The 24,628-nt window shown below is 41.2% G+C and overlaps 1 protein-coding gene across 4 annotated transcripts; it reads left to right on the top strand.

The window, feature by feature from the left end:
* Positions 1–1,229: 1,229 nt before the first annotated feature.
* On the top strand, positions 1,230–20,282 carry lbr (lamin B receptor). Of its 4 annotated transcripts, none has more exons than XM_071899217.2 (14): positions 1,230–1,356; positions 6,499–6,673; positions 8,157–8,366; positions 9,516–9,599; positions 10,996–11,176; positions 11,381–11,577; positions 12,830–12,884; positions 13,606–13,800; positions 14,200–14,303; positions 15,320–15,445; positions 15,754–15,922; positions 16,442–16,522; positions 16,950–17,072; positions 17,976–20,282. In XM_071899217.2, exons 2-14 carry the CDS (start codon positions 6,503–6,505, stop codon positions 18,134–18,136), a joined length of 1,857 nt encoding a protein of 618 aa, XP_071755318.2. In that variant the 5' UTR covers positions 1,230–1,356; positions 6,499–6,502; the 3' UTR covers positions 18,137–20,282. The 4 variants fall into 4 exon arrangements, with proteins under 4 accessions (XP_071755318.2, XP_071755319.2, XP_071755320.2 ...); XM_071899218.2 differs by having other exon boundaries at positions 9,516–9,590; XM_071899219.2 differs by having other exon boundaries at positions 8,157–8,348.
* Positions 20,283–24,628: the final 4,346 nt, after the last annotated feature.

Below are 24,628 nucleotides of genomic sequence, written 5' to 3' on the forward strand. Positions count from 1 at the left end.
AGTTAAGTAGGATTGAGTGCTGCCAGCTGACACAGTGTTGTTATGGTATTTGAGAGAAGGTGGAAATATTCTGACTGCATCCTGGTAAATACAGTGAGATCCATCAGTATTTGGACCATATACAAATTCTTGGATGTATTGGCGTCATACTCTTACTACTTTGTATGTGAGATTAAATAATTAGAAGCTACAGACTGTCAGATGCAATTTGAGTTTATTTGATCTCAGTCTCCCCATTATAGCGTACCAAAAGTATTAGGACAGACGATTGTTTATTATGAAGTTATTGCAATTATAATTATTTTCAATTGTCATTTTTCATATAGTCAACATTTCCTATAATGTGCTTTTGTAAATTCTGTATCACAAGAACATCTAAACACCCAGAAAAAGTCGTAAGTAGCCTACAACACTATTGCCAAATAATGAGATTTTTTGTTTTGTTTTTAATAAGGATGAATCTGTCTCCAGAGCTTGATAACACTGAATGGCAATGGTAGCTCTAAGTAGTAGCTAGTAGCCTATGCTATAGGCCACCATGACAGCACTTGATGAAGAGAAGGAAATGCATAGAACATATCATTTCCTTCTATCCATGTGTACAATTATATTTTACATAAAAGAACTTTGCCTATGAGGTAGACTGAGATGTATCTCAAAATCAATATCTTTCCAGACATTATTTTGCTTTTCTCAATGATATTGCATACATAGTCTTTTCATTTAATTAAAGTAAATCAATAGATTACAATATAATGGTACACTAGTATAATCTGTAGTATTGTAATAATGCATTGGACTGATTTTTATATTATTGATGATTTTATATTACTATAACCCGCTGTTTTATGTTTCACTATTATATTAAACAGTTTCCCCTCGAGGTTCATAGTTCCTCGAGTACTACATTTTAACATATTAGGCCAATCATTAAACATAACATTAAACATATTATCTGTATTTATGGTGTTAATTCTGTGACGCGTGGCTGCAGTGCGCTGCTATAAAATATCAGATTTTACAGCATTGCCATTTTGTCTGACCCTTGTGGCAATTTGACACCAGTAAACAAAGTAGTCGTGACTCCCTTGAAACCAATCTGAACTCAGTTAAAATCCACCGTTAACCAATGAGAAAACAGAACCGTTTAAAATGAACGCTGGACGAGCCAATCAGCAGCCTTCGCGCCATCCTAGACACTGGTAGGTTTTACCCGTAGAGGGAGGGAGAACGCGCTCTACGTCAAACGTTAGCAAAGTCAGTTTTTATGAAATATAGCTTTATTTTTTCCATTCCTCGTTTTTAACGGAATATCAAATCAGGTTTACTCACTGGGATTATAGGCGTACTATTAAGGTAAGTGAATCCGTCCACTGGATATATTTCAAATGCAACATCGCAATTCGTTTTACGTGTCTCTTTGTTGGGAAATTAGGGCTTAGCGGTAGCTAGCTGTCTATCTAACGGGTTTAGACACTGTTGGGCTCCGGCTAGTTCCTGGAATCTGAACTTGCCCCCGTAGGTCTCCCTGTTTCCGATGAATAACGCCAGGTGAACCGTTAACGTTATATAGCTACAGGTAACATTTTCCCTTTTACTAGCTAATGCACATAACATAAGTTTGATGATACAAACTTGACGTTTTGCTAATGCTGCACACCTCGTTAGCTAGATTAACGAGACGCAGCAACAGGGTTTCAGAAAATAGACGGTGAATACTTAGCCAAATAATCGCTTTATCAAATAGAAATGTCAACGTTAGCCCAGTGGACTATTCGTGTACCTGCTAACTTTATGTTTCACAAACCTGCGCGAGGATAGCGTTACTGAATTCAACTTAGTTTAAATTATCCACCTGCCGCTAAAACATGGTTTGACTTTTGGCGGATGCGTTTGGTTTCTACGCCAACAATGTTTGAATGCATGACGTTTTCCCTCCCTTCCTTTCTATCGCTTGAAGATAAGTAGTCACATTTTCGTTAAAGGAGCAGTTACTTTACATTACATTGGTATTGCTGGCATTAAGGACATGCTACTGTCCAAGGAGATGCTCAAAGCTCACATTCTTGTATCAAGCAGTCAAATAATGAGCGCAACGGCCAGGACAGCAACGTTAGAATGAATAAACAAATATGCCTGCTTCAATATTATTCAGCCAAACCCATCACCAACACAATGTAAATAACTTTGACCTAATAAAAACTGCTGGACAACAATACAGATTCGAGCAAAATAAAATCCCTGTTTGGAAGAACAACTCCTTTCCGTTGGTTCCTTTGCGAGCAGAATCTACACGTAGACAGTGTTACCATTTCACTAATCTAACATAATTTAAATCAACTAACGTTAACGTTACCCAATTTATCGTTAACAAACCCAACGTTCGTCACTGGATGTTGCATGTTTGCATTAACATTTTAAGGCACATTAACTTGAGCCATTTTATAAACAGATGTAGTAAAAGTCAACGTCTAACTTAAGGTTACTCAAAAATGTAATGGTCTTGAATTTCCACTGCAAAAGTCAGCGATCATAGGTAGGCTCTTTGTCAAGTTGGCAGCTTCAACTCAAATCGACTGCTTTATGAGTCTCAAACTAGCAAACCTTATCAGCTGACCACCGTCCATATGCCCAGTCGAGCAAGCTAGCAGATGAACTTGGTAAACATTTGATCATATAGGGAGTAAAGTTTGCCTTGCGGTCATGTCTGCTATATTTATTTTGGGGACTATAGGCGAGCGTGCATATATAAACTTGGCATACTGTAAGTTAGATGGTAACAGCTGTTCACCAGTGACACTTCAGTGCTTTGATAACATTACTGGTTATCGCCTCCTTGATGGGATTAACAATTTCATTCACATGTTACATTTCAATGGGCTGCATTCCATCATAGCTAAACAGCAGTTTTCAACACAAAGGGGGGATGCCTGACTTATTTTGAAAGCTCCACCCACGTTACAGCCTGTATCCTTTCATCCACCCAGCCTTGGGTCTGATGGGAGACTGTCAGTCACGATCTAGCCCTAACCCCCACATCCCATATGGAACTGGGCAGGCGAGCCAGGACAGCTACAGAGAGACTTGCTTTGGGTGTGTCACACTGACTTGGTTTTCACTCTGATGTTATGGAATGTTGTGTTTCACTAGATTAGATTAGTGACTACTGTGACCAGTGGATTAGGGGTTGACTATATATGTTTGAGTCTCCCTGCTTCTATTTGTGGTGATCTTGGTGGGCTATTACAGGGGTATGTCGTTTTAATGGACTGTTGGAGCTTTTGCTGTGAATCAGTGTTTTTTGTGGTGTTTAGTTGGTTGTGTATTGTGGCTGTGAGGCTTACAGGAGATTGAAGATGTGTGTATGTTGACTGCAATTACACTGCTGGCTAGTATAGCTGTCATATTCATTCTTTTTTCCATTTGTCAAGTTTAGCATGAAGGGTTTCTAGGATATGAAGTTGAGGACTTCTTGAATGCCTCATAGGTAGATGGAGCATCTAGGACAAAAATTGCATTATCTATAACTAATCCTGATGTTCAAGCAGTTTCTAAATGCTACATGCCCTACACTGAAGCATAGTACTGAGCTAACCACTGGAATTTAAACTACTGTGACTGCTGACAAGGGACTGTCATTAAAGTATGTGATAAAATGTGGTAGAACCTGAACTTGCTTTGCTGATCCTAAAGTCTGCTGTCCTGAAACTGTCGAAAACCTGCAGTTATTCAGTGTTTCCTTCCTTCAAACAACTTAATGATCTTGTTAAAGCAATGCTAGCCAAAAATGATTTGCGTATTGCAGTGTTTCCTGTAGGTGCTTAGGCTGGCTGTAGCAGGCCAAGGCGGGAAAGTGATGCAGAGTATAGTTGCAGAAACATGCCTATGCACTTTTTGGCTAATATTAACTTTATTATTTTTGGGCAATCTGTTTGTGGTAGGCAATTAATTTCCTCCTACAGGGTAGGAGGAAATTAATTATATTTTGTCCACTGGCCACAGTGGGTGGTCAGTTGTAAAATTCACCAGCCATTATCACTATTTTATGAGCCCAACTAATATTTAGAGTAGGAAAGGACCTCAAATTTATGGATACCTCCTGGCAAAGTGGTTGGGACAGTAGGCAAACCTACCGGCCATAACTGAAGTTTACTAGCATCTGTCCAGTGGCTGGTCTAAATTTCCCAGCCTGGTCTGCAGTGACTTGAATGGCAGAACTCTTTCAGATAGACGGCTTTGGGTAAACCTAGTGGGGACGGGCCTGTCAGCAGTTCTACAGTAGTGTGGTGGTTTTCTAGACACTGAGCCTCCCTAGTCACTAATGTTCCATACTGCTGACCTTGCCTGGCCACCTCATTGTGTCCAGTGGTGCACACTACAGTGGGATTTTGCCAATCTGAACTGTTGGCTAATGGAGGTTGTCCATACTATCAAAATGTTTGGATGATTTTGAAATTGTAGGCCAAAACGTATCTAAAATATGCAAGGATGTGTGCATTGCATTTTGATTATAAACGCAAATATAATTTTACACAACTTGAAGATGAGAAGCGAAGATGGTGGTTGATGGAGCTAGTCAAAACATCCTTTTGTATAATATTTAACTTCATATTCTATCAGATTATGAAAGCAAAGCAATCTGCCTGAAAGTAATAATAATGTGATATATTGATCCTCGTAGGAAAATTCTCCTCTCACTTATCCCCCTCCATAGGGAGGTCAGAGGTCAGGGTCAGTTACAGAGTAGCAGCACCACCGGAGCCGGTAGGGATTCGGTGTTTTGCTCAAGGACATTTCAGCAGGGCGGATACTTGCTAATCCACTCTGCTGCCAAGTTAGTTGTGTATCAACAAACAAAATTGAATCAATGGCGCAGGTTCTGTTGTCTTTTCTGTGTTCTTGCTCAGGGATTTCCCCGGGGTTTTTTGGGCTGGGCCGCAGGCACAGCACCATATTTTGCCCTGGGGTTTAACATGTTGATGGTTAACATTTTGAAGTACACATGCCTGGTGGTGTGCCCTGAACAGCCCAGACTTCACTAGGATACCTAGTCTTGTAGCACTGGGGGTTTGGTCTCCGATCTGCTTCAGTCCGTTTTAGTTCTGGAGTTTGTTACAGCTCCAAACTTTCAGCAGAGAAGGACTTGTTGTAACAATTTGCTGTACCATTTGTTTATTAGCCTAGGGGTTGATGAGATGAGATGATGCCCTTATGTTATTTAGGCCTAAATAGCCTACTTTACTAACTGTTGGACACCGCTGACTGAATGTAGGGCAAACACTGTTGCTCATAGGGCTGGACAATACTACTATCACAATAATCATAAGACATTATTTTGATATTGATATAGCCTATAGCCTAATGGTTTGCTAACACATGCAAAATTGCATGTTGTATAATACAATTGATGTTCATTGCATTGAACTACATGGTTTATGCTAACATTTTCAAAGAATATTTCTTAATTTATCTAATTTTGTGAGAGATTTCAATTAGTATTTGCTTTTTATCATTAATTTAGACAACAGAATTGTGAATCATAATAACTCTGCATTAGTATTTTCATCACAATATCACTATCACGAAAGACAATAATATTGAATTACTGCCCAGCCCTAGTAGCACAGTATGTTAATGCAGTGGACAGACAGAGAAAGTTGTATGTCAAGTATGTAAATGCCAGAGCCGTTTGAGTGACAATGAGCCCATTGAGATTTTCAAATGCCAGTATTGCTCTCATTCAAGCAGATTGTCCATGTTCGACTTTGAGCTCATGCTGTGTTTCAGTGGAGTGCAAGGAAACTGAAACGAAAGTGTAATTCAGTGCCTGCCTTTGTATCAAATCATCCTTTTGCACTGTACCTACCAATGGCAAATTATGTCTGCACTTTTTTTCCTGAATAATGCTATTTTAAATTGAGATGCCTATGGATAAAGCTTTTTCTACTTAATTTCTTTTTAACTTAAAATGGCCTAAACAGTGGGATTCTAACTCATGACTTAGTTTCCGTTTCAGATTCAGTTTGAATAAAATACACAAATTCTCATGCAACTCGTTTTGTAGACTCGTTTTGCTCAACACAAGAAAACCTAGTTTTAAGAAGCTGTTTGAAACACCTTTCCTCTCCAGATAAAATTGCAGCCTTGGCAATAGCTTTTTTGTTTGTTTTCTGAAAATTCTGTAGCACTACTGTAAACTGAACTTGGCAACTCCAAGGATATAGCCTAACCTTGCCACAGTACTGCAGTTTAAACACGAGATCTTCTTCACTCCCCCTCTATTTCATATCCTCTCCTCTCATTTCCCATCCCACCTGTTCATTTCCTCTCAATCTCCTCTGCTCTTTCCTCCCTCCTCTATCTCCTGTCCTTCTTTTATCACTTTTTTGTCCTCTCTCTTCTCTCTCCCGTCCCCTCTCTTTATCCTCTCATCCTCTTTTCCCTCTCTCACACTCTCCATCTCTTCTGACTTTCTGTTTGTCTTTCTCTCTCTCTCAGGTCAATGAGGATGCCTAGTGTGAAGTACCAGATTGGGGACACGGTGATGGGCCGCTGGCCCGGCAGCAGCCTGTACTACCAGGTTAAGGTGCTGAGCTTTGATGCCAAGAGTCAGCTCTACACTGTCATCTACAAGGATGGCACTGAGCTGGAGCTCAAGGAGCAAGACATCAAGGTAGGGCCAGAGCTACAGAGTGACATATCTACTGCTCTACACTCTTGTCTTTCCCAAAGTTTTTTTTAAAGTTGCTTGTGGTGAACCAAGAAGTGGAGAGGAGAGCCAACACAACAAGCACTGTTTTTGTGTTGTGTTTCTGTTTGTGTTGGGTATGTCTGATATTGTGGTGTCATGCCACAAATGCATCAAGGACAGCACAGTGAAACTAAATTTGATCGACAAGCCACAGAAGGTGATGGATTTCAAAATCCACCAGGCATTTTTATTATTTTACAAATGTGCCAGTGTGTTGTTTAAAGTAGGACAAGAACTTGTAACAACTCTGTACTCTCAGCATTTGGGCGGTGGCTAGGGCTGAACGATTTTGAAAAAATATCTAATTGTGATTATTTTGACTGATATTGCAATTGCGATATTAGAGGGAATGATAATTTTTACATCATTATTCTCATTTTCATTGAAAAACGTATTAAAATGATTATGGTGTGATTTTTGCGGGGATCTGTACCAAACAAAGATGTTTTCTTAAGTCTGTAGAATATGATGTGTAGGCCAGGACATCTCTGCAGCACAACAATATTTCATTTAAAATGCTATTTTGACACACATTTCGCCTTTAACAAATATTGCGCCTCCTGCGATTTGAAAATTGCAGTAGGCCATATTGCGATTTCGATAAAAATTTGATTAATTTTTCAGCCCTAGCGGTGGCTAGGTTTTTTATTTTCCTAACTTTGAATAGCCTACATCAGTCCATGATGAACAAAGGCTCTTGATCAGATCGTTCATCTGTTAACAGATCAGGGGTTAAATTAGAGCTGTAGGTCGTCAGCTTTAAGAGTAGTGGGGGTCTGAAGCATGTGTGATAGGGATATTCCTCAGTTGATTTAATCAATCAAAGCTTTGGGAGGTGGATTTTAAGGTAGGACCGTTAATCAGTCAAGTGATTAATGGTTCAATCAAGGCTGTAGACATTGAGCCATGGGGTGGGAAATTGACACTGGCCACCAGCCAACCATGCTTCAGCTGGTAAATGTTGCATGTGGCTGTTAAGTTCTCTACTCCACCAGACACTGGCAGCCATCCAACCTTGTGCTTTGATTTTATTACGAAAAACATTTTGGCTGGTAAAATAGCAGTTTTGCAATTTTGGAATCCACCAGCCATGGTGGCCTGTAGATTAAAAAGTTAGTTTCCTGCTATGGTAAGCCAACATGAGAGGCACAAAGCCAGAGAGGAGGGAGACCGTTCAAGGATTCGCCCCAGTGCTGAAGGCTAAAATAATACTCTTTTGAAATGACTATTTCAGTTATCTGTTCTTCATCCCACTGTATATTGCTTCTGCATGAAATTATACTTTATGACCTACAAGTATACCCTGTGACTTATGACTATGTCCTTTTTCAGACACATTCACCTGTGTAATAAAGTATCAGCAATAACGTTACCATTTCTGTTTCTGTTACCATTTTTCCTCCAGAGTGCCTCCGGTTTCCGTTCCCGTTCCCGCTCCCGTTCTCGCTCACCGGCCCGCCGTCGCAGCCGCTCGCGGTCCCCGGCAAGGACCACACGGCGGTCCAGCTCCCGCACAGCAGCAGCCGTCGCTGCCGCGGCCATAACAGAGAGCGCACCAAGCTCCCGCAAGGATTTAAAGCTGAAGGATATGCCAGAGGTCAGGCTCGACCCCCTGGTGAGAGGGAAAACTGCTTTTCCACTCTGACCACATCACTGGGGGGGATGTAGGGGAGAAGGGAGGGAGACGGGGGTATTGTCAGAAAGTGTAGACATTGAATTTCATCATTTCCATGTCTTGGGGGGAGATATTGTTCTGTACTTGCATAACTATACATTTTATGTAGTTATACAGTCACTGTCTTTTCACTTTGTGATATTTGTTGTGAAGGACAGTCTCAGGACATCGAGTGACATGGCATTGTTGACAGTCAAATTGCCCTGCCACAATCAGCATGCATCAAATTTTAGGTCAATCAAAATCTTGGAATCCATTCAAGAAATAGGCCTAATAGTCTGGAAACATTGTGGATTTTTGAAATGGAAAACGGATAGGAGCACATCGGTTGCAAGCAAAGCCATAAATCACAAGCTTGCAACATTAAGGGGACTTTGTTCTCTTTAATCCCCCAGTGGTTCAGTTTTTACTTCCTGGAACTATATTTTGTTGTTAATGTTGCTAGGCAACAAAGACTCATACGCAGAGCTATGGCTGGAATCGCAGAGCCCGCTTTGCAGCACAGTTCAATTCTAGGAAGTGACTTGTAAATGAAATGAATTGTGAAATGTTTGTTTCCCAGGATCCCAAATGAGTTGTTCTGGGCATGGGGTCCTAGAGTGAGGAGGATATTATCAATTGATTGATTTTGGTGATGTGCACTATCAGGGCCTGAAATTGTCACCTATCAGGTGCCAAATGCTGGTACAATTTGGCTGTGGCAGTTAAATCACAAATACAGTCAATCCAGTTTGGTCTTTGCTTGTTCTCAAACTTACCCTGCTGTGGGTGTTTGTAATTCATCATGATATTACACTTCATGATGATTTAAAGTTCTGCCACTAATGGATAAAACTTTGATCTTGCCCAGCATTTTTTTGTTGCTAATTCATCCTCAAATATCCCAACTCTTTGACAGGTACAACTCTGGTGATTACCCCCGTCAGTGTCATTGTGGTACACGTGGAACAGTTTCTGTCTCTCTCTACCCTATTGGCTTTTTACCATAACATCATCACGTTCCCTCTGTCTCCTCCTCACGTTGCTGTTTTGTTTTGTTTTTTTCTTCTTTGTCTCTCTCCATCTATCCCTCCATTGTTTCATGGCCAGAAACCGACAAAGCCAGTTGAGAACAATAGCAACAATAGGCATGAAAGTCAAGAGGAGAATGACACCGCTAACAAGGTAAACGAGGTGAGTTTTTTCTCTTAAATAACTAGTGTTCTTTCATGGGTTTGGAAAAATAAGGATAATTTGATAATTTCTGGGAAAAGTCTGCGAAAAGTATCAAAAATATTGTTGTTCCCTCCCAATGCACATATGTAATCGCACGCCCTCTGACTTGTAATGTAAAAAATAAGTTTCAGCTATAAATTGATGTAGCCTATGTGACAGTCATATTGTTCAGCCACTCTCAGTATACATCATATTGAACACTGACCAAAATCTTTAAATCCAGTCAAGAATTTAAACTGGGAAAAGTATAGCATTTTTTAAAATGGAAAGTGTGTGACAACCCTCTAAATGCCAACCATCTCTCTTTCTGTACTGTTGCACAGAAAGCACCGATGCCAGATATGTTTTGCTCTTATTCCACATGCTTTTTCACTGTTGAAATGAGTTTTGTCAGGTAGACTGTATTACGATAACAACTGATGTTCCAGGCGCTACTCACTGCATGATTGTGAAGGGGCTTTTACGTAGCTAGAGCTAATGGAATGTCATGATGCATGCATGTTGGGGGGCCGTGTGTGTGTGTTTATTTTGCCGGTGTGTGTTATCCAGCTGAGCGAGGCTCCCCTCACAAGATCGTGCTTCGTTTAGCCAGTCACATGGCGTTCCAACACGTGCCGCGTCTTTACTGTCCCTACTTTTAAAACTGTCTGTACAGCTTATCAAGGCCGTGTATGAAAATCTTAGAATAGTAGACAGTGATGTGCTTTTTACAGGGATTTTGGATACAGGAGTCCCATTCAACTATAACGGAAATTCTCCCATTTTTCCCTGCTTTTTTGTTTTATTTTAATCACATCCCTGAGTAGGATTGCTGATCTGATGCCAGCTTGCCTCTAGAGTCACTGTTAAGTCCGTATAGTTATGTGAACTGATCATTATTCCTAGATCGGTATACCCTCTGTAAGAAGCTTTCTGTGCAAAGGACCAGGACCGCAGTCATAGAGGTTTATGCTTAAACAAACAAAGACTCAGAGATGTCTGTGAAACCATAGCTCTGACTGGTAGGTCATGGTCATAAGTGTTTTGTAGTGTAGTGAGAGGGGTTTATAAAGGTTTTTTTTTTTTTTACTTGAAGTTAACTTGAAGTCTACAGTAGGTGTTAACTGAGTGAAGAGCAGAGAGAATGGCTGGCATGTGACTGACGTTAAAGTTTCAGTGACTCTGTTTCCACCATGACAAAAACAGGCTGTGTGAAGGCATACTCATGTTTGTGTTACTGAATTTCCCCCCAGAACAGCATTTCATAGAGTTGCAATATTAATAGAAGAAATGTTTTTTTGAAGTTTGAATGTTTGTTTTGTGTTTCATCAATTTGTATGTGTAAGTAATGAAAACCTAAACCTTTCTCCAAAAGTCTGAGGCTAAGGTGGAGGCGGAGCCTGAGAAGAACCAGGGACGTTACAACCTGCGCCGTCGGAAGGACGATGGAGATGCCAAGGCAGCCGAAGTCAAGCCGCAGCAGCTGGAGGAGGAGGCCAGGCCTGCTGCTCCTGCTGCCGCCTCCACCACCCCCCTGGACTTTGGAGGCAGGCTAGGTAGGTTGTGGGATGGGAAGGAATACTTGTTTTTTCTTTTTTTGTTGTTGTTGTTGTGTGTCTGTATCAAGGTTATGGTAGTCAACTAAAATAAAGGCATAAAGCTAGGCATGCAAAAATGTTTAAGTAAACTGGAATGAAAATTTGAAAAGCCAGCAGAAATGATAATATTAATAACCATGGTGTGCATCTTTCTGCCTCCAGGAGCATACTTTTGGCTGCTCTTCCTGCCTGCCTGGGTTTTCTTCCTGGTGCTCCAGGTCAACCTGGAGGATCCCAGCCTGGCCAACTTCCCCCCTCCGCTGCCCCCACTGGACACCTTCTTTGACGCCCAGGCCCTCGGTGTCGTCCTCCTCTGGATCCTCTTCCAGGCCCTGCTCTATATCCTGCCTGTTGGAAAGGTGAGTGAGAATAGCTGAACTGTACACACACAGATGTGAGTTACTAAAGAACTGTGAATCAGAGGCATGTGGCTGCCTTTTGAGGCACCTATCCAAAATAATGTAAGCACTCACAGTGCTGCAAGGCTTTCTGGCTGAAGGTATTCACCAAATGGCGTATTTGGATAAAAGCCTTGTAGCATAGGTGTCCATCAAATGAGAATTGTTCTCGCAAAGACGCCTCCTCTGCACATACTGTGGCACTTTCTTCTCCCATTTAAACAGAAAGGTCCCTCTTTGTTTTACTGTCATCCATACAGGTAGTTTCTTACTCAGTTTATACACAAGTGCAGTCCTCTACACCCAATGCCTCCTTACTGTAGTGCAAACATCAGTGTCTCCTACCTGAATTTTTTTGTTTGGCGGGGTGAAAAGGTCTCTCACATGGAACAAATGCTGTCAGTATAGCACTCCACTGGACCCAACACAAATATTATAGGTTAGCTGTCTTGCCCTCCGTATTCAGTGGTGTGGGAAAGATACACACACACACACACCTCTACCCGATCATGACCTGCATGCGGCACATGACTTGGTTTTTCTGTTCGTTAGCCGTGGCAGAGGCCAGAAATTGGATTACTCCTCAGGAGTAACGGTTCAGGAGACACAGCTCAGGAGAATGGCAGCTCTTGTTCTCTTTCCTCTACTTCTCTGCCTGTTGATGTCTTACACAGACCACCTGAGGGTATTTTCTGCTCACCTAAATGATAATGTACTACACATCTTTTTTTCCTTCTGCAAGGCAGTAGTGCCTTTTTTCATCCTTCAAGGCTTCTAAGGCTTTGCTTGCCCTTAAAAGGTGATTTGTGTGTTCTTAGGCTTTAATCTTCAGTCTCCTACTCCCCCTCAAAACTCACCACACTGCTGGTGAGATGAGGCCCATAATCACAAATCTCCCCTCAGAGACTTTTACAATAACAATATACTTACATTTTTTGAAGTGGAATGAAACTTTAACTTATCCTAGAAGCAAACTTGTGACCAGAAGGTCATCTGCTTGAATTCCTGAACTAGCTGTAAAAATCAGTGCAGTGAAGTGTATGAAAAGCAGTCTCCTTTCCATGAACACGACCATTGAATTCCCCCTCAGTGAGACTGTGAGTGAGTGAGTGACCGACCCTCCCTGACTGCTCCCCTTACATCAAATAAGAATATGTTCTTCGCAGTCGTGGTTAATATAAACTTTTTTCTCTCTCTGTGCTTCTCTCTCCAGCTGAGTGAGGGCATGCCGCTGAGGTCCGGGGAGAGGCTGAACTACAGAACCAATGGTGAGGCTGCGTGAAGCGAGCGCTCTGTCTCTGATTCCCAGTGGGAGGAAATCAAGCAAATTCCATTACAACCAATTAGTGTCTTGAACTTCCCACTCTAGCCTCAGTTGAATGAATGAATTATTTTTGTTCACTTTCACATGTAATAGGCAGTCTTCATTTTGACATGCATAAGGGATGCATGTTGTCACTACCATTACTAATTCAGAGTACTGATCTTTAAGTGCTGGCCAGACAAACTTGGACCATTATTTTGGGGACATTGAGGGAAAAGGATTGAGACAGATTCTATTTTTTTCTCCATTATAAAGACCTGACATCCTTCTGTTTTAGGCAGAACATTACGTGTTTTTGCTTTTGATTTTTGACATATTATACATGGCTCCCAGTAAATTTTAGGGTGTGGCTTGATACTGGAAACTGATAAATTGAAGCCTGCCTGTTCTCTATGAGAGTAAAGTTTTACAAAATGTCCTAACCTTAAAACATAATTGAACCCCAGAACATAATTGTCTACAACTTCTTTTCTTTGTGGTTTTTATTGAATATTAAGCAGGTTGAAAAATCGTATGCCATTGTGTCGGAGGAGAGACTTCATTTTCCCCCTTTCCTTTCCTCTCTCTTTTGCTCTCTCAATCTTTTTTCCCCTCTCTACATGTCCGTCTATCCAAATCTCTTTCTTTCTCTCTCACTCACTCTTTCTGTCTGTGTCTCCCTCCAGGTTTCTTTGCCATCGTGGTGAGCGGCGTAGCGGTGGCAGCAGCGGTGCACCTGGGCGTCGACCTCGCCTACATCCACAGCCACTTCCTGCAGCTGGCAGTGGCCTCCCTCCTCGTCTCCTTCCTGCTCAGCGTCTATCTGTACGCCCGCTCCCGCTACACTGCTCCGGACCAGCTGGCACTAGGGGGAAACTCCGGTAAGGGGGGAAGAGCGGAGGGTAGGTGTATGAATTTGTGAATGACAAGAGTGTTGATGTGGCTGAAAGTACTGAAATTTGGTGTATTCCAGGCTGGGAAAGTCTGGAAATTTGATTTAAAATTTGAGATTTTGATTTAAGATTTTAAAAATTTGGTTTGAAGTTTCTGTGTCAGGAAGTCAGGAAATATCAGGGAATTTTACAAATCATTCACTTTACAGGAATATAGCAGAATGTATTTTACAACTTGTCTCACATTAGCTGGAGTTTTGGCCTAAGATGTTTTTTCCGCACTCCAATCTGTTGACTGAGCATTTGATACAGGATTGACTATATGTGACAGTTAGTGTATTCTGAGCATGTCAAAGATCTCTCTTCTTTCTCTCTTATTTTCCCCAGGCAATGTGCTTTACGACTTTTTCAAGGGACGTGAGCTCAACCCCCGCATCAAAAACTTTGATCTGAAATTCTTCTGTGAGATGCGCCCTGGTCTGATTGGCTGGGTGAGTTGTCATGGGACACTGAGGCAGACTTTAGACATACAGTATATAGCCTACATATGTGCTAGTCCTTAATTTGTCCTCCTTCACGTTTCATTATTTTCAAAGACCAGAAATTAAACCAATTAAAACAATTTGATATCAAATTATCGTACATAAAGACTTGAAGTAAGATTAAGCCTCTAATTGTGTTTTAAAGACAAAAAATAAAAAAAAACTACATAGCAAAAATATAGTCCTTTGTCAGAAGGGTGGTGTGGCATCAGCTTTTTTCTGTTGCTGGCTGCGTCCCCGGTCGTTTTCAAATTAGAAATTGCTCTCCATCTTGCTGGCTTTCTCCTCATTACTTCTGGCACACCCAGCAAAGAACCCCCAGTCGTAGTCAGAACTGCATTTAGTAAACACTTTGAATATGATGTTTATTGTTGTTCACAAAATGGCTCATCTATATTGGTTGAAAACACTGTCCAAGTCCTTGTCTCTGGCTTTTTAAGCTGCATATTTCTCTGTTAATGGTAGAATTGGTGTAGGTGTTAATCTCCCCAAACATAAAACAGCAGTAGATCTGTGCCAGTAGTGGCTGTCATTATGTACATGCATTGCACTCTCTGGTGGTCAAATGTGGAATTGCATCCATTCGCACTGCAGTTTTAACCGAGGCATTTGGAGTTCACTCGAGTGAGCACCTTTGTAAGTGGACAGTGACACATTGTTTTTGCTCCATACACATACTACTATTGATATAAAATGCCGACTGCCATCTTAACTTTTATTCACTAAAGGTTTCATATTTCATTTTGTCAATTTTGTTTAGTGTGCAATGAATTTTAAGTCTCCAACCCATAAACATAAGCAGGTTCAGTGCCCCTTCTTTTCCCAGTGTTTCTTTAAAAGTGTGATTGATAGTTTGCAGGTAGCTTTTTTCCCCAAATGGTTGTATAGCATTGTGGAATAACCAAAAAAGGCAACTAAGGACTATTCCCAATAATCATGGATTTCTTCTGTCTCTCTCTGTCCAGTGTGTGATCAACTTTGCGATGGCGCTGGCAGAGATGCAGCAGCAGGGTCTGGAGGCTCCGTCCCACGCCATGATCCTGGTCAACCTCTTCCAGCTGCTCTACGTGGTGGACGGCCTGTGGAACGAGGTACGCTCAGCGCAACACAGGACAAAAACAGATGGCTACATGTGCATAACCTGGATACACAAAACTTCATAGCTGAAGGACATAATTCTAGGATAGTAGCTTAAGTATAGCTGGTTAATTTGCACTGTGATTACACTCAAAAGTGACATGATAAGACAAGGAAAGACTTAAAAACCATGTCCAGGTTAGAATAAAAACCTGAAAGATCTTATAGAAACATGTTGCCTGAAAACAAACAAAAAGCACTTTCTGTCATGCTAACCAAATGAATGATGGCTGAATGTGGTTGTGTATTTCTCCCCTCCTAGGAGGCCATCCTGACCACCATGGATTTGATGCACGACGGCTTCGGCTTCATGCTGGCATTTGGCGACCTGGTGTGGGTTCCCTTCACTTACACCCTGCAGGCCTACTACCTGGTCAGCCACCCAAACCCCCTGGGCCTGCCCGCGCTCGTCGCCATCGTTGCAATCAAACGTGAGTAGGAACAGAGCATGTAACTTAACTCACTGATCAACTGGATTCAGGATTTCATCAGTCAGTTTCAAAGTAGTTTGTAGAAAGAAAAGGTTGACCCAGTGCAATGTGGTCATCAGCCAAGTTTAGAGCTTTCAGACTTATTAGCCATAGCCAAAACTGGCCAGCATTTTCCAGTATTTGACTAGTGTTATTTTTTAGCCCTGAGTTGTAGAAAGAGAAACAGTAACCAAAAGATTCATTTGGATTGTTTAGATTAGATAATGGTATTTCTTGAGCATTCTTTTTACTTTTTCTTGATTTCATGCATCGATATTCAATGAGTAATGTCGAGGACATGAAAGAAAAGGACCATCTCTAGACAATTTGAATATTGCCAAAGTGATTAAATAAAGATTTCTTTGGCCAAGCCCTGAATTTGTGAACTAATTTTCCCAGTTTCACAAGTTGAGGGAAGGACTTATACAAGGCTGGCGCCTCTGGGGTCATGTTAAAGGTTTCTGTCAATTTCTTTTTCAGTCCTCGGCTTCTACATCTTCAGGAAATCCAACTCTCAGAAGAACAACTTCAGGAGAAACCCATCAGACCCCAGACTAGCCCGTAAGTTATCCTCCAGGCTGGAGGGCATTATGTCGTGGTTATACAATTACAGTTTCTCCCTACTGGTTTCTCTGTCGCGCTCCAAGGGGAAATTACTGGGGTGGAACAGCCATTATAGTTACTGATGTTTTATCTGTGAGCTCTGTAGATATCTTCGATGCTAGAGTTATTTGTCTTGTATAAATAAAATTGATGACAGATTTCCATAAGTCATCGTCGCAAATGTGCCACGATAGTGTACATAATCTGTGCTTGTTTTTAACATAATACAAGTGTTTGATACATGGTTGCCAGTATAGTTTGATGCTAAAACAGTGTTCAAAGATCAGATTGAAGACACTATATTAAAATGTGTCTTGTTTTTTTTCCCCCTCTCTTGCTCCTTGGTTCTCTTTCTCTCCCTCTCTGTTTTTCTGTGTCTTCCCAGATCTGAAGACGATCCCGACAGCTACAGGGAAGAGTCTGCTGGTGTCCGGCTGGTGGGGCGTCGTTCGCCACCCCAACTACCTGGGAGACCTCACCATGGCTCTGGCCTGGTCCCTACCCTGTGGTGAGTTGTTCTGCTTTCACCCCACAAAGTAACCCAAGTAACCAAAAGTCCATTAAAAGTATAGAAAATGGATTTGATCATTGTCGGGTACGAAGATGCTTGGGAATTTAACAAAAATAATGTTCCATCAGAGGAGGAGGGGGAATAGATTGATTGGTTGAATTTTCAGGTCGTAAAGTTTTGGCATTACACAAATATCTGGAAAAGTTTTAGGGTAAAAATGGTTAAGGTTGGATATAGAACACATTTTCTGTAGTTGTATACCCCTACTGTTGTTTGACATATCGGGAAATTTGTTTTTGTGAAGAATAGTCTTATTCCAGACACATTTCACATCTAACATGTATTTTCTAGCTGTTTAATCTATTTAGCTGCTCTGATTTGGAGAAGGGTCATTCTGTTCTTGAACTACACCCATTTTTTTTAATTTTCCAATAATTGGACAAACGTGATTGGCCAGTTCACACATACTCACAAACTCACCTCACAAAAAACAAGGCAACAGTTGAGTAAACATGTCATTCCTCATGAATGATGCCGTTCCTTTCTGCGCCGATCAGCAAACGGCACCTTGTTTACACCTGTAATTGTAGCGTCCTCCTTTGGCTAATCAGTGCAGTTTTGAAAATGCCTCAACACAGTAGCAAGATGCACCTTTTGCCCCAAGTTTCGGCAAAATCTGATCAATGGTGTCTGAGAAATTGTCCATGACGAACGAACGAATGAATGAATGAACGAAAGGAAGGAGACCGATCCATACCAATTTATTTGTGTGGGGACAAAAAGTGGTACGAGCAGAAGAGAGCAAAGCACATTCCCTTTCCTAATAACTAATAACTCGATAAAAATCAGGTCTTATAAAACTTCTCTTCTGTCCCCCCTTCTCCCCGCCCATGTCTGCAGGTTTCAGCCACCTCCTGCCGTGGTACTACATGATCTACTTCATCATCCTGCTCGTGCACCGAGACTCGCGCGACATGAGCGACTGCAGAAGGAAGTACGGCTCGGCGTGGGACGAGTACTGCCGAACCGTCCGCTACCGGATCATTCCCGGCGTCTACTGAGGAACTCCTACGCCGGACGCTCCCGAGCTGAGGCCTTTCTGTCCCAATATCAGCACATGGCTATAGAGGCTCACTAGAGACAAAAAAAAAAAACCCAAACATGAATGGATTGACTGACTGAATTAGACTTTTTAAATCCTTTTACCTTTTTTTTTTCTTCACGATTTTAAACCAAGAAATTTTTTAAGCTTGATTCTGGAAAGTCTTGAAGGAGCTACAGTACATTTCATGTTTTTTGAAGGAAGAAAAAAAAAAACACTTATTGGTATATGAACTGTTTGAATTATTGCCTTTTTTTACTAGAAAATAATTGTTTAAAAGTTTACAAAATTGAAAAAAAGAAAAGGAAAAAACGCCTCTGCTGGGAAAGTCTTGTTAGGATGTATATTTTTGTATATACACATTTGTTTTTCTACTCCAAAAAGACAACACACCCTTTACGCTCACCAATTGCATAATCTTTTGATAAGTTTCACTCTTTACTCCCATATTGAAAATGTTACAATATCAGCTTGGCTTTTATTTTGAAGTAATTTTGTAAGTACGCCTTCCTAGTATAATTATACTGCTTGTGTATATTGTGAAAGATGGGATTAAAATGCTACTTTTTTACCTGTACAGTGGAACTAGTAGGACTAATGTTCTCTCTCTCAGGACCCAGGACTTTGTCATAAAGTTGCATTAGAAGGTTTTGTCTTAATAATAATTTTGTTGTGTATAATTTTATATAGAGAAATGTAGTGTTAACTTGAGAGTGTAAAATAATTTGGGAGGTTTTAAGAAAAATGCACTAATGTGATAAAAGGCATTTTCTTTTTCATACATTATCAAATCCAAAGTCTTTGATTTGGCTTTGCTACCTCAGGTTCACTCACTGTCAAGTTCCTTCCTCCCCGTTCCCTCTGGGGGGCAGTGTTGTGTAGTTTGGAGCGTGATGTAGTCACCGTTGAAGAGGGGAAAATGAGTTAGACCTGTTTTTTCACCATGCCCCAACAATAATCTCACTGTAGTCGTTTTAAAGTGGCACGAACAGGGATGTGTCATTCATTTTTTTATGGAATTCCCCATTTTCAATCATTTCCTTCTTTTTTTTGTGGTGCTGATCAAACCATCCTCGATTTGTCCTGCTCAACTCTGTTCACATGGTTTCTAGAGCATATATTCCATGTAAAAATGGCTGTAATTTGCCGTCACTGCCACATGAATTTGCTTTTTTATTTGTTTAAGCTTTAACTCGCCAGGTCGTATGACAATGTTTAATGAAGTTTATACTGTGACAACATGCAGCACTGTGCTGTGTAGTGTGGTGGTCACCTGTTGACTGCGTCAGCATCTATATAACCTGCGCATTTGCAAACCCAAAAAAGTATTTTTAACGCCCACGCAGCTGTAGATGAGCAAGTCTTTAGCAATACATTCACTAGACTAGGTAGCATTTTCTATGCCATGCTGACTGAATGCAATGTAAATATTCTAGATTTTTTTTTTTTTTTTTTTTTTTTAAATCATGTTATTTTAAGTAATAGTAGTTATGTTTCTCAGTAGGTATTTAAAGTTGCTTTATTTGGGTTTTAAACCAATTTTTTTTAAGTTAATTGCCTAATTTTGACCACTGTAGCCATCTATGTTTACGGCTAGATCTGCCTACGTGTTTCTGGACAATACTTCAAAACCCCAGCTGTATCACAAATGAAATGTAAAATGGCCGCCTGTTCTATTCCCCTGCTCTGTATCAGGTCTGATATGAAACTGGTCAAGTTAGAGTTGAATCCTAATTGTTCAGCTTGAAGCTTTTACCCTTCATCAGACGAGGGAGAAAATCCAAGTATTAAGAGAGATCATTGAGATGCCACCTTCCACAAGCCCAGCTCCTGATTATAGTGTTGATCATAAGTTTCAGACACTTTGTTTTCACCCCAGATGTCTTTTTCATGAATAGAACTGGTGACAACATTCTCTCCTTGGGTTGGCACTCTGTCAATAGAAAACAATAAGTTGGATGTACTTTGATATGACGACAATGAATGAGAAGTAGACGGGTCCAGCAGCCTGTTGGATGGGACGGATCAAACCTGTGACAGTGGCTGGAAAAAGCTCTTGTACAAATGTTTTGGCATAAAATAAAGATTTACAGTATTTCTCTTTACCCCCTCGGTGTGGATTTTGTTCATTTCCAGGCTTCCCGGTACATATTCAGGGTTGTTGACAGGCTCAGTGGTGGACAATGGTTCTTTTTTTTCTTTTTCCCCCAGGGAGAGGATTTGCAACTCAGCGATTTTGGAGCGGCCTGTCAACCCCAGAGCCTTCTTAAGTTAAAAAAAGAGTGAAATACTATATTCTATATCACATACATATAGGCAGAAATGTAGTCATGATGATCTCACTTTAGTCCAAGACAAAAAAAAAAGCCGGCCTTGCCAAGATATCAAACTGGAGTTCAGTGTTATGTGAGACCAAAACCAAACTTCTAGACAAATCTTTCAAAATTGATATAAATGACATAACTTTATCAGCTGGTATTGGTATTTCAGAGACTGGAGAAATGACAGGAGTGCTATTTTGAGTTTTCAATTTTCGCTTGACCAAGACAAATTAGGTCCGAAACGCATTCAGCGCAGTCTCAAAACGTCTCCACAGAGGACTGGAGTTTTACCAAAGTAATAAAGGAAGTTTGCCAGCTGGGGTCACAACATGTTTCTGCCTCATTCCTTCACTGCTGCCGGTGAACAGACTGAGAAGTATTGAGATTTATGTTGTTTGTTTACTCACCGAGTGGAGCTGGACTCTGTGATGAAGTGTGATGGAGCAGAACAGAGTGGAGCAGTGGAATATTAGGAGAGGATGGAGGCATTTGGAATGAAAACACTTCTGCTGAGAGTTTCTTTTGGTTACACACACACACACACACACACACACAGGAAACAGGCTTTATTGTTATCAGTCGCAGCATGAATCATCATGACCTGCTGGGCTGCTGCAGAGGTGGACTGGACACATACACACACACACACACACACACACACACACACACACACACGGTGAGGGAATCGATTCAACACGGCAGAGCAGAATGTGTCAGTCACACAGCCGTCTCGCCGCTGTAGTGACAGACCGCGGCCCGCTTCAGAAAACACATCTTAATTGATATTGAATATTTTTTCATCCAGGTGCCCAGCCAACATGGACGTATGGAAGACATTCATACATCACACTGCTGTTGTTTATAACAAAATAAACTCAGCTATCATACAAACACAATAAGCTGATGATTTTCCCAGGCTAAATAATACTTCATACCATTACTACTCCTGCTACTGCTATTACTACTATTGCTACTACTGCTACTACTACTATTACAACAACAACTACTACTACTACTACTGCCACTACTGCTACTACTACTATTACAACAACAACTACTACTACTACTACAACAACTAGTACTACTACTACTACTACTACTACAACAACAACAACAACAACAACTAGTACTACTACTACTACAACAACAACAACAACAACAACAACAACAACAACAACAACTAGTACTACTACTACTACTACTACTACAACAACAACTACTACAACAACAACAACAACAATTAGTACTACTACTACTACTACAACAACTACAACAACAACAACAACAACAACTAGTACTACTACTACTACCACTACAACAACAACTAGTACTACTACTACTACTACAACAACAACTACTACTACTACTACTACTACTACTACAACAACAACAACAGCAACAACTAGTACTACTACAACAACAACAACAACAACAACTAGTACTACTACTACTACTACTACTACAACAACAACAACTAGTACTACTACTACTACTACAACAACAACTAGTACTACTACTACTACTACTACTTCAACAACAACTAGTACTACTACTACTACTACTACTACTACTACTACAACAACAACAACAACAACAACAACAACAACAACTAGTACTACTACTACTACCACTACAACAACAACTAGTACTACTACTACTACTACAACAACAACTACTACTACTACTACTACTACTACTACTACAACAACAACAGCAACAACTAGTACTACTACAACAACAACAACAACAACTAGTACTACTACTACTACTACTACTACAACAACAACAACTAGTACTACTACTACTACTACAACAACAACTAGTACTACTACTACTACTACTACTTCAACAACAACTAGTACTACTACTACTACTACTACTACTACTACTACTACTACTACAACAACAACAACAACAACAACAACAACAACTAGTACTACTACTACTACTACTACTACCATAAAGAAAGCCTGGGGACTCATTTAAAACACTAATAAATAAAGTAAATAATCAACAAAAATCAAGATAATGTTTGTACGAGTGTGTGTTAGAAGTCTAGCCATTCACTGGTGATCTTCATTATCGCTCTCCAGGTGAAGAACCTGCACCCTGCAGTGTCCCGTGTTGCCATGGCCACCCTCGGGGACCTGTTCGTTCACCTCCAGAGGGCCGCGGACCGTGAGGCAGAGGAGACGGCCCGCATTCTGCTGCTCAGAGCGGGCGAGTCCAGAGCCTTCATCCAGCAGCGGGCCAGTCTCGCCCCGGATGCCGTGGTGCACAGCTGCAGCCCCGGCCGAGTCATGAATGCTCTGCTGAATGGATGGCTGAGGTAAAGAAGAGAGAACAGGCTGCATTCACTTCATCATCTTCACCAATTTATTAAGAGGAGGAATAGCAGCATCAACAATCAATGAAATGAAACACTAGCTTAGTCACCGGCTTCTGTAAGTCTCACATCCCCGTGTCTTTGTCCTTCATCAGCCATATTGTTACGGTTTGTGGTTTGGGGCGCCACCGTGAAATCATGTTTGTTTGTTTAAACCTTTTAGGAATCTCAGTTACACTTATCTGCACATTGTGCTTCCACTCTAAAGACAAACACTAAATGAGAAATCAATTTCTCCACAGGCAGCATGGGCGAAACATCCTCCAGAAACTTGCCCTCCGTATAGCTAGCTTCCCAAAACTGTGGGCGAAGACGGTCCCTCAAAAAAGACAGAGCTTCCCTGGACACAGTCATCAGAAAGCTGAATGTGAGGTAGAGCGGACATTCCCTCTGGGTTAATAGGAGGAGCAAAAACATGTATTGGATTTCTGAAATATATGAAATGGAAATATGCAACATTGCTACAACAAGGCTTTCTTCTCCTTTTTGACAGAAATTAACTGACACCCAACAACCAGGGAGGAACTTGACATGTTGATTGTGTAAAAGCATATTTTTGTGAATTCCTGAATGACCGGCGCCAGTGGCGATGAACAGAGTGGGTGACTAATATGAGAAGCGTCACAAGGAATAAACACTCACCTGCTGGTCAAACCTCTGGGAGAACAGCCTTGAACCTGGAGACGATGCAGGGCGCCGCCCATAATGCTGCTGCACAATCCTCGGAGAGTGACAGTCCCCTCATTGCTCATTGCTGCCCTGACGGACGTGGCGATGTAGCAGCTCTACACTGCTCTACTGCAGTAACGGCCTCTTTGTCCAGGAGGGAACGAATCCCCCTGGGACAGAATCTGCAATGGAAATTTGGCTCAGATGTGGCCCACACTTCCAGTTGTCTTATGGTCCACAGTCCGCCTGGAATGATGGCATTGACTCAGCATCTCTGGTCCACACAATGCTTGTTGTAGCTCATGTTAAGCCTGGCTTCTTACATTCGGGGCAATCTCTGGCCCACTTACTTTTCGGAACTCATTTTAAGCCCGGTTTAAGGTTAGGAACGTGATTCAGAACATGTATCGGTTGGAAGAACTCAGGAGGAAGAGTCCGGAGAACAGACCCTCGGAGCAATCAACCTGCGGAGTACTCTAACCCAGTGATTCTCAACCTTTTTCATATCAAGGACCCCGTAATCTAGTCCACATCGGGACCACGGACCCCCATTTGATGAGATTTTGTCTCTTGGACCCAAATCTGTGAATATTTTTAATGTTAGATATGATTTTGTCCAGAATCCCATGACTATCTGTATTGTAGGTAGAGAGACAACAGTGAAACTATGATCAAAATAGTCATTCTTCTACATTCTCCAATTGTGTTAAGTTCTTGTAAATGAAATAATGCTGAAGTTTAACCATTCATCAATTTGACTGGGGACCCCCTGGAACCCCCTCAAGGACCCCTGGTGGTCCACGGACCCCACGTTGAGAACCACTGCACTAACCCAACAAGGTGAGAAGATGAGAGGCAGAACGTATCCCATGTGAGAGCGAGCCACTGGCAGTCAGGAAGGAATGAAACTGAACCATAATTTCAGTCTGACTTTAAACAAACATCAACATGCAAACTCCACAGAGGGACTTACATTTATCGGTAAAGTGTCATGAATAACTTTGACTTCACTGACTTTCATTTCAGGTCTTTTCAACTTCATTTCAGTTGTGCAGTAATCCATTTTTTCACTTTT

Source organism: Centroberyx gerrardi, chromosome 18 (assembly GCF_048128805.1).
Source record: "Centroberyx gerrardi isolate f3 chromosome 18, fCenGer3.hap1.cur.20231027, whole genome shotgun sequence".
NCBI classification, from domain to species: domain Eukaryota; kingdom Metazoa; phylum Chordata; class Actinopteri; order Beryciformes; family Berycidae; genus Centroberyx; species Centroberyx gerrardi.

Coding starts and splice junctions, on each gene's coding strand:
- lbr (XM_071899217.2), top strand. CDS start 6,503: ATGAGGATGCCTAGTGTGAAGTACCAGATTGGGGACACGGTGATGGGC. Junction 11,177..11,380: donor GGACTTTGGAGGCAGGCTAG/GTAGGTTGTGGG, acceptor TTCTGCCTCCAG/GAGCATACTTTTGGCTGCTC. Junction 15,446..15,753: donor TGGACGGCCTGTGGAACGAG/GTACGCTCAGCG, acceptor CTCCCCTCCTAG/GAGGCCATCCTGACCACCAT.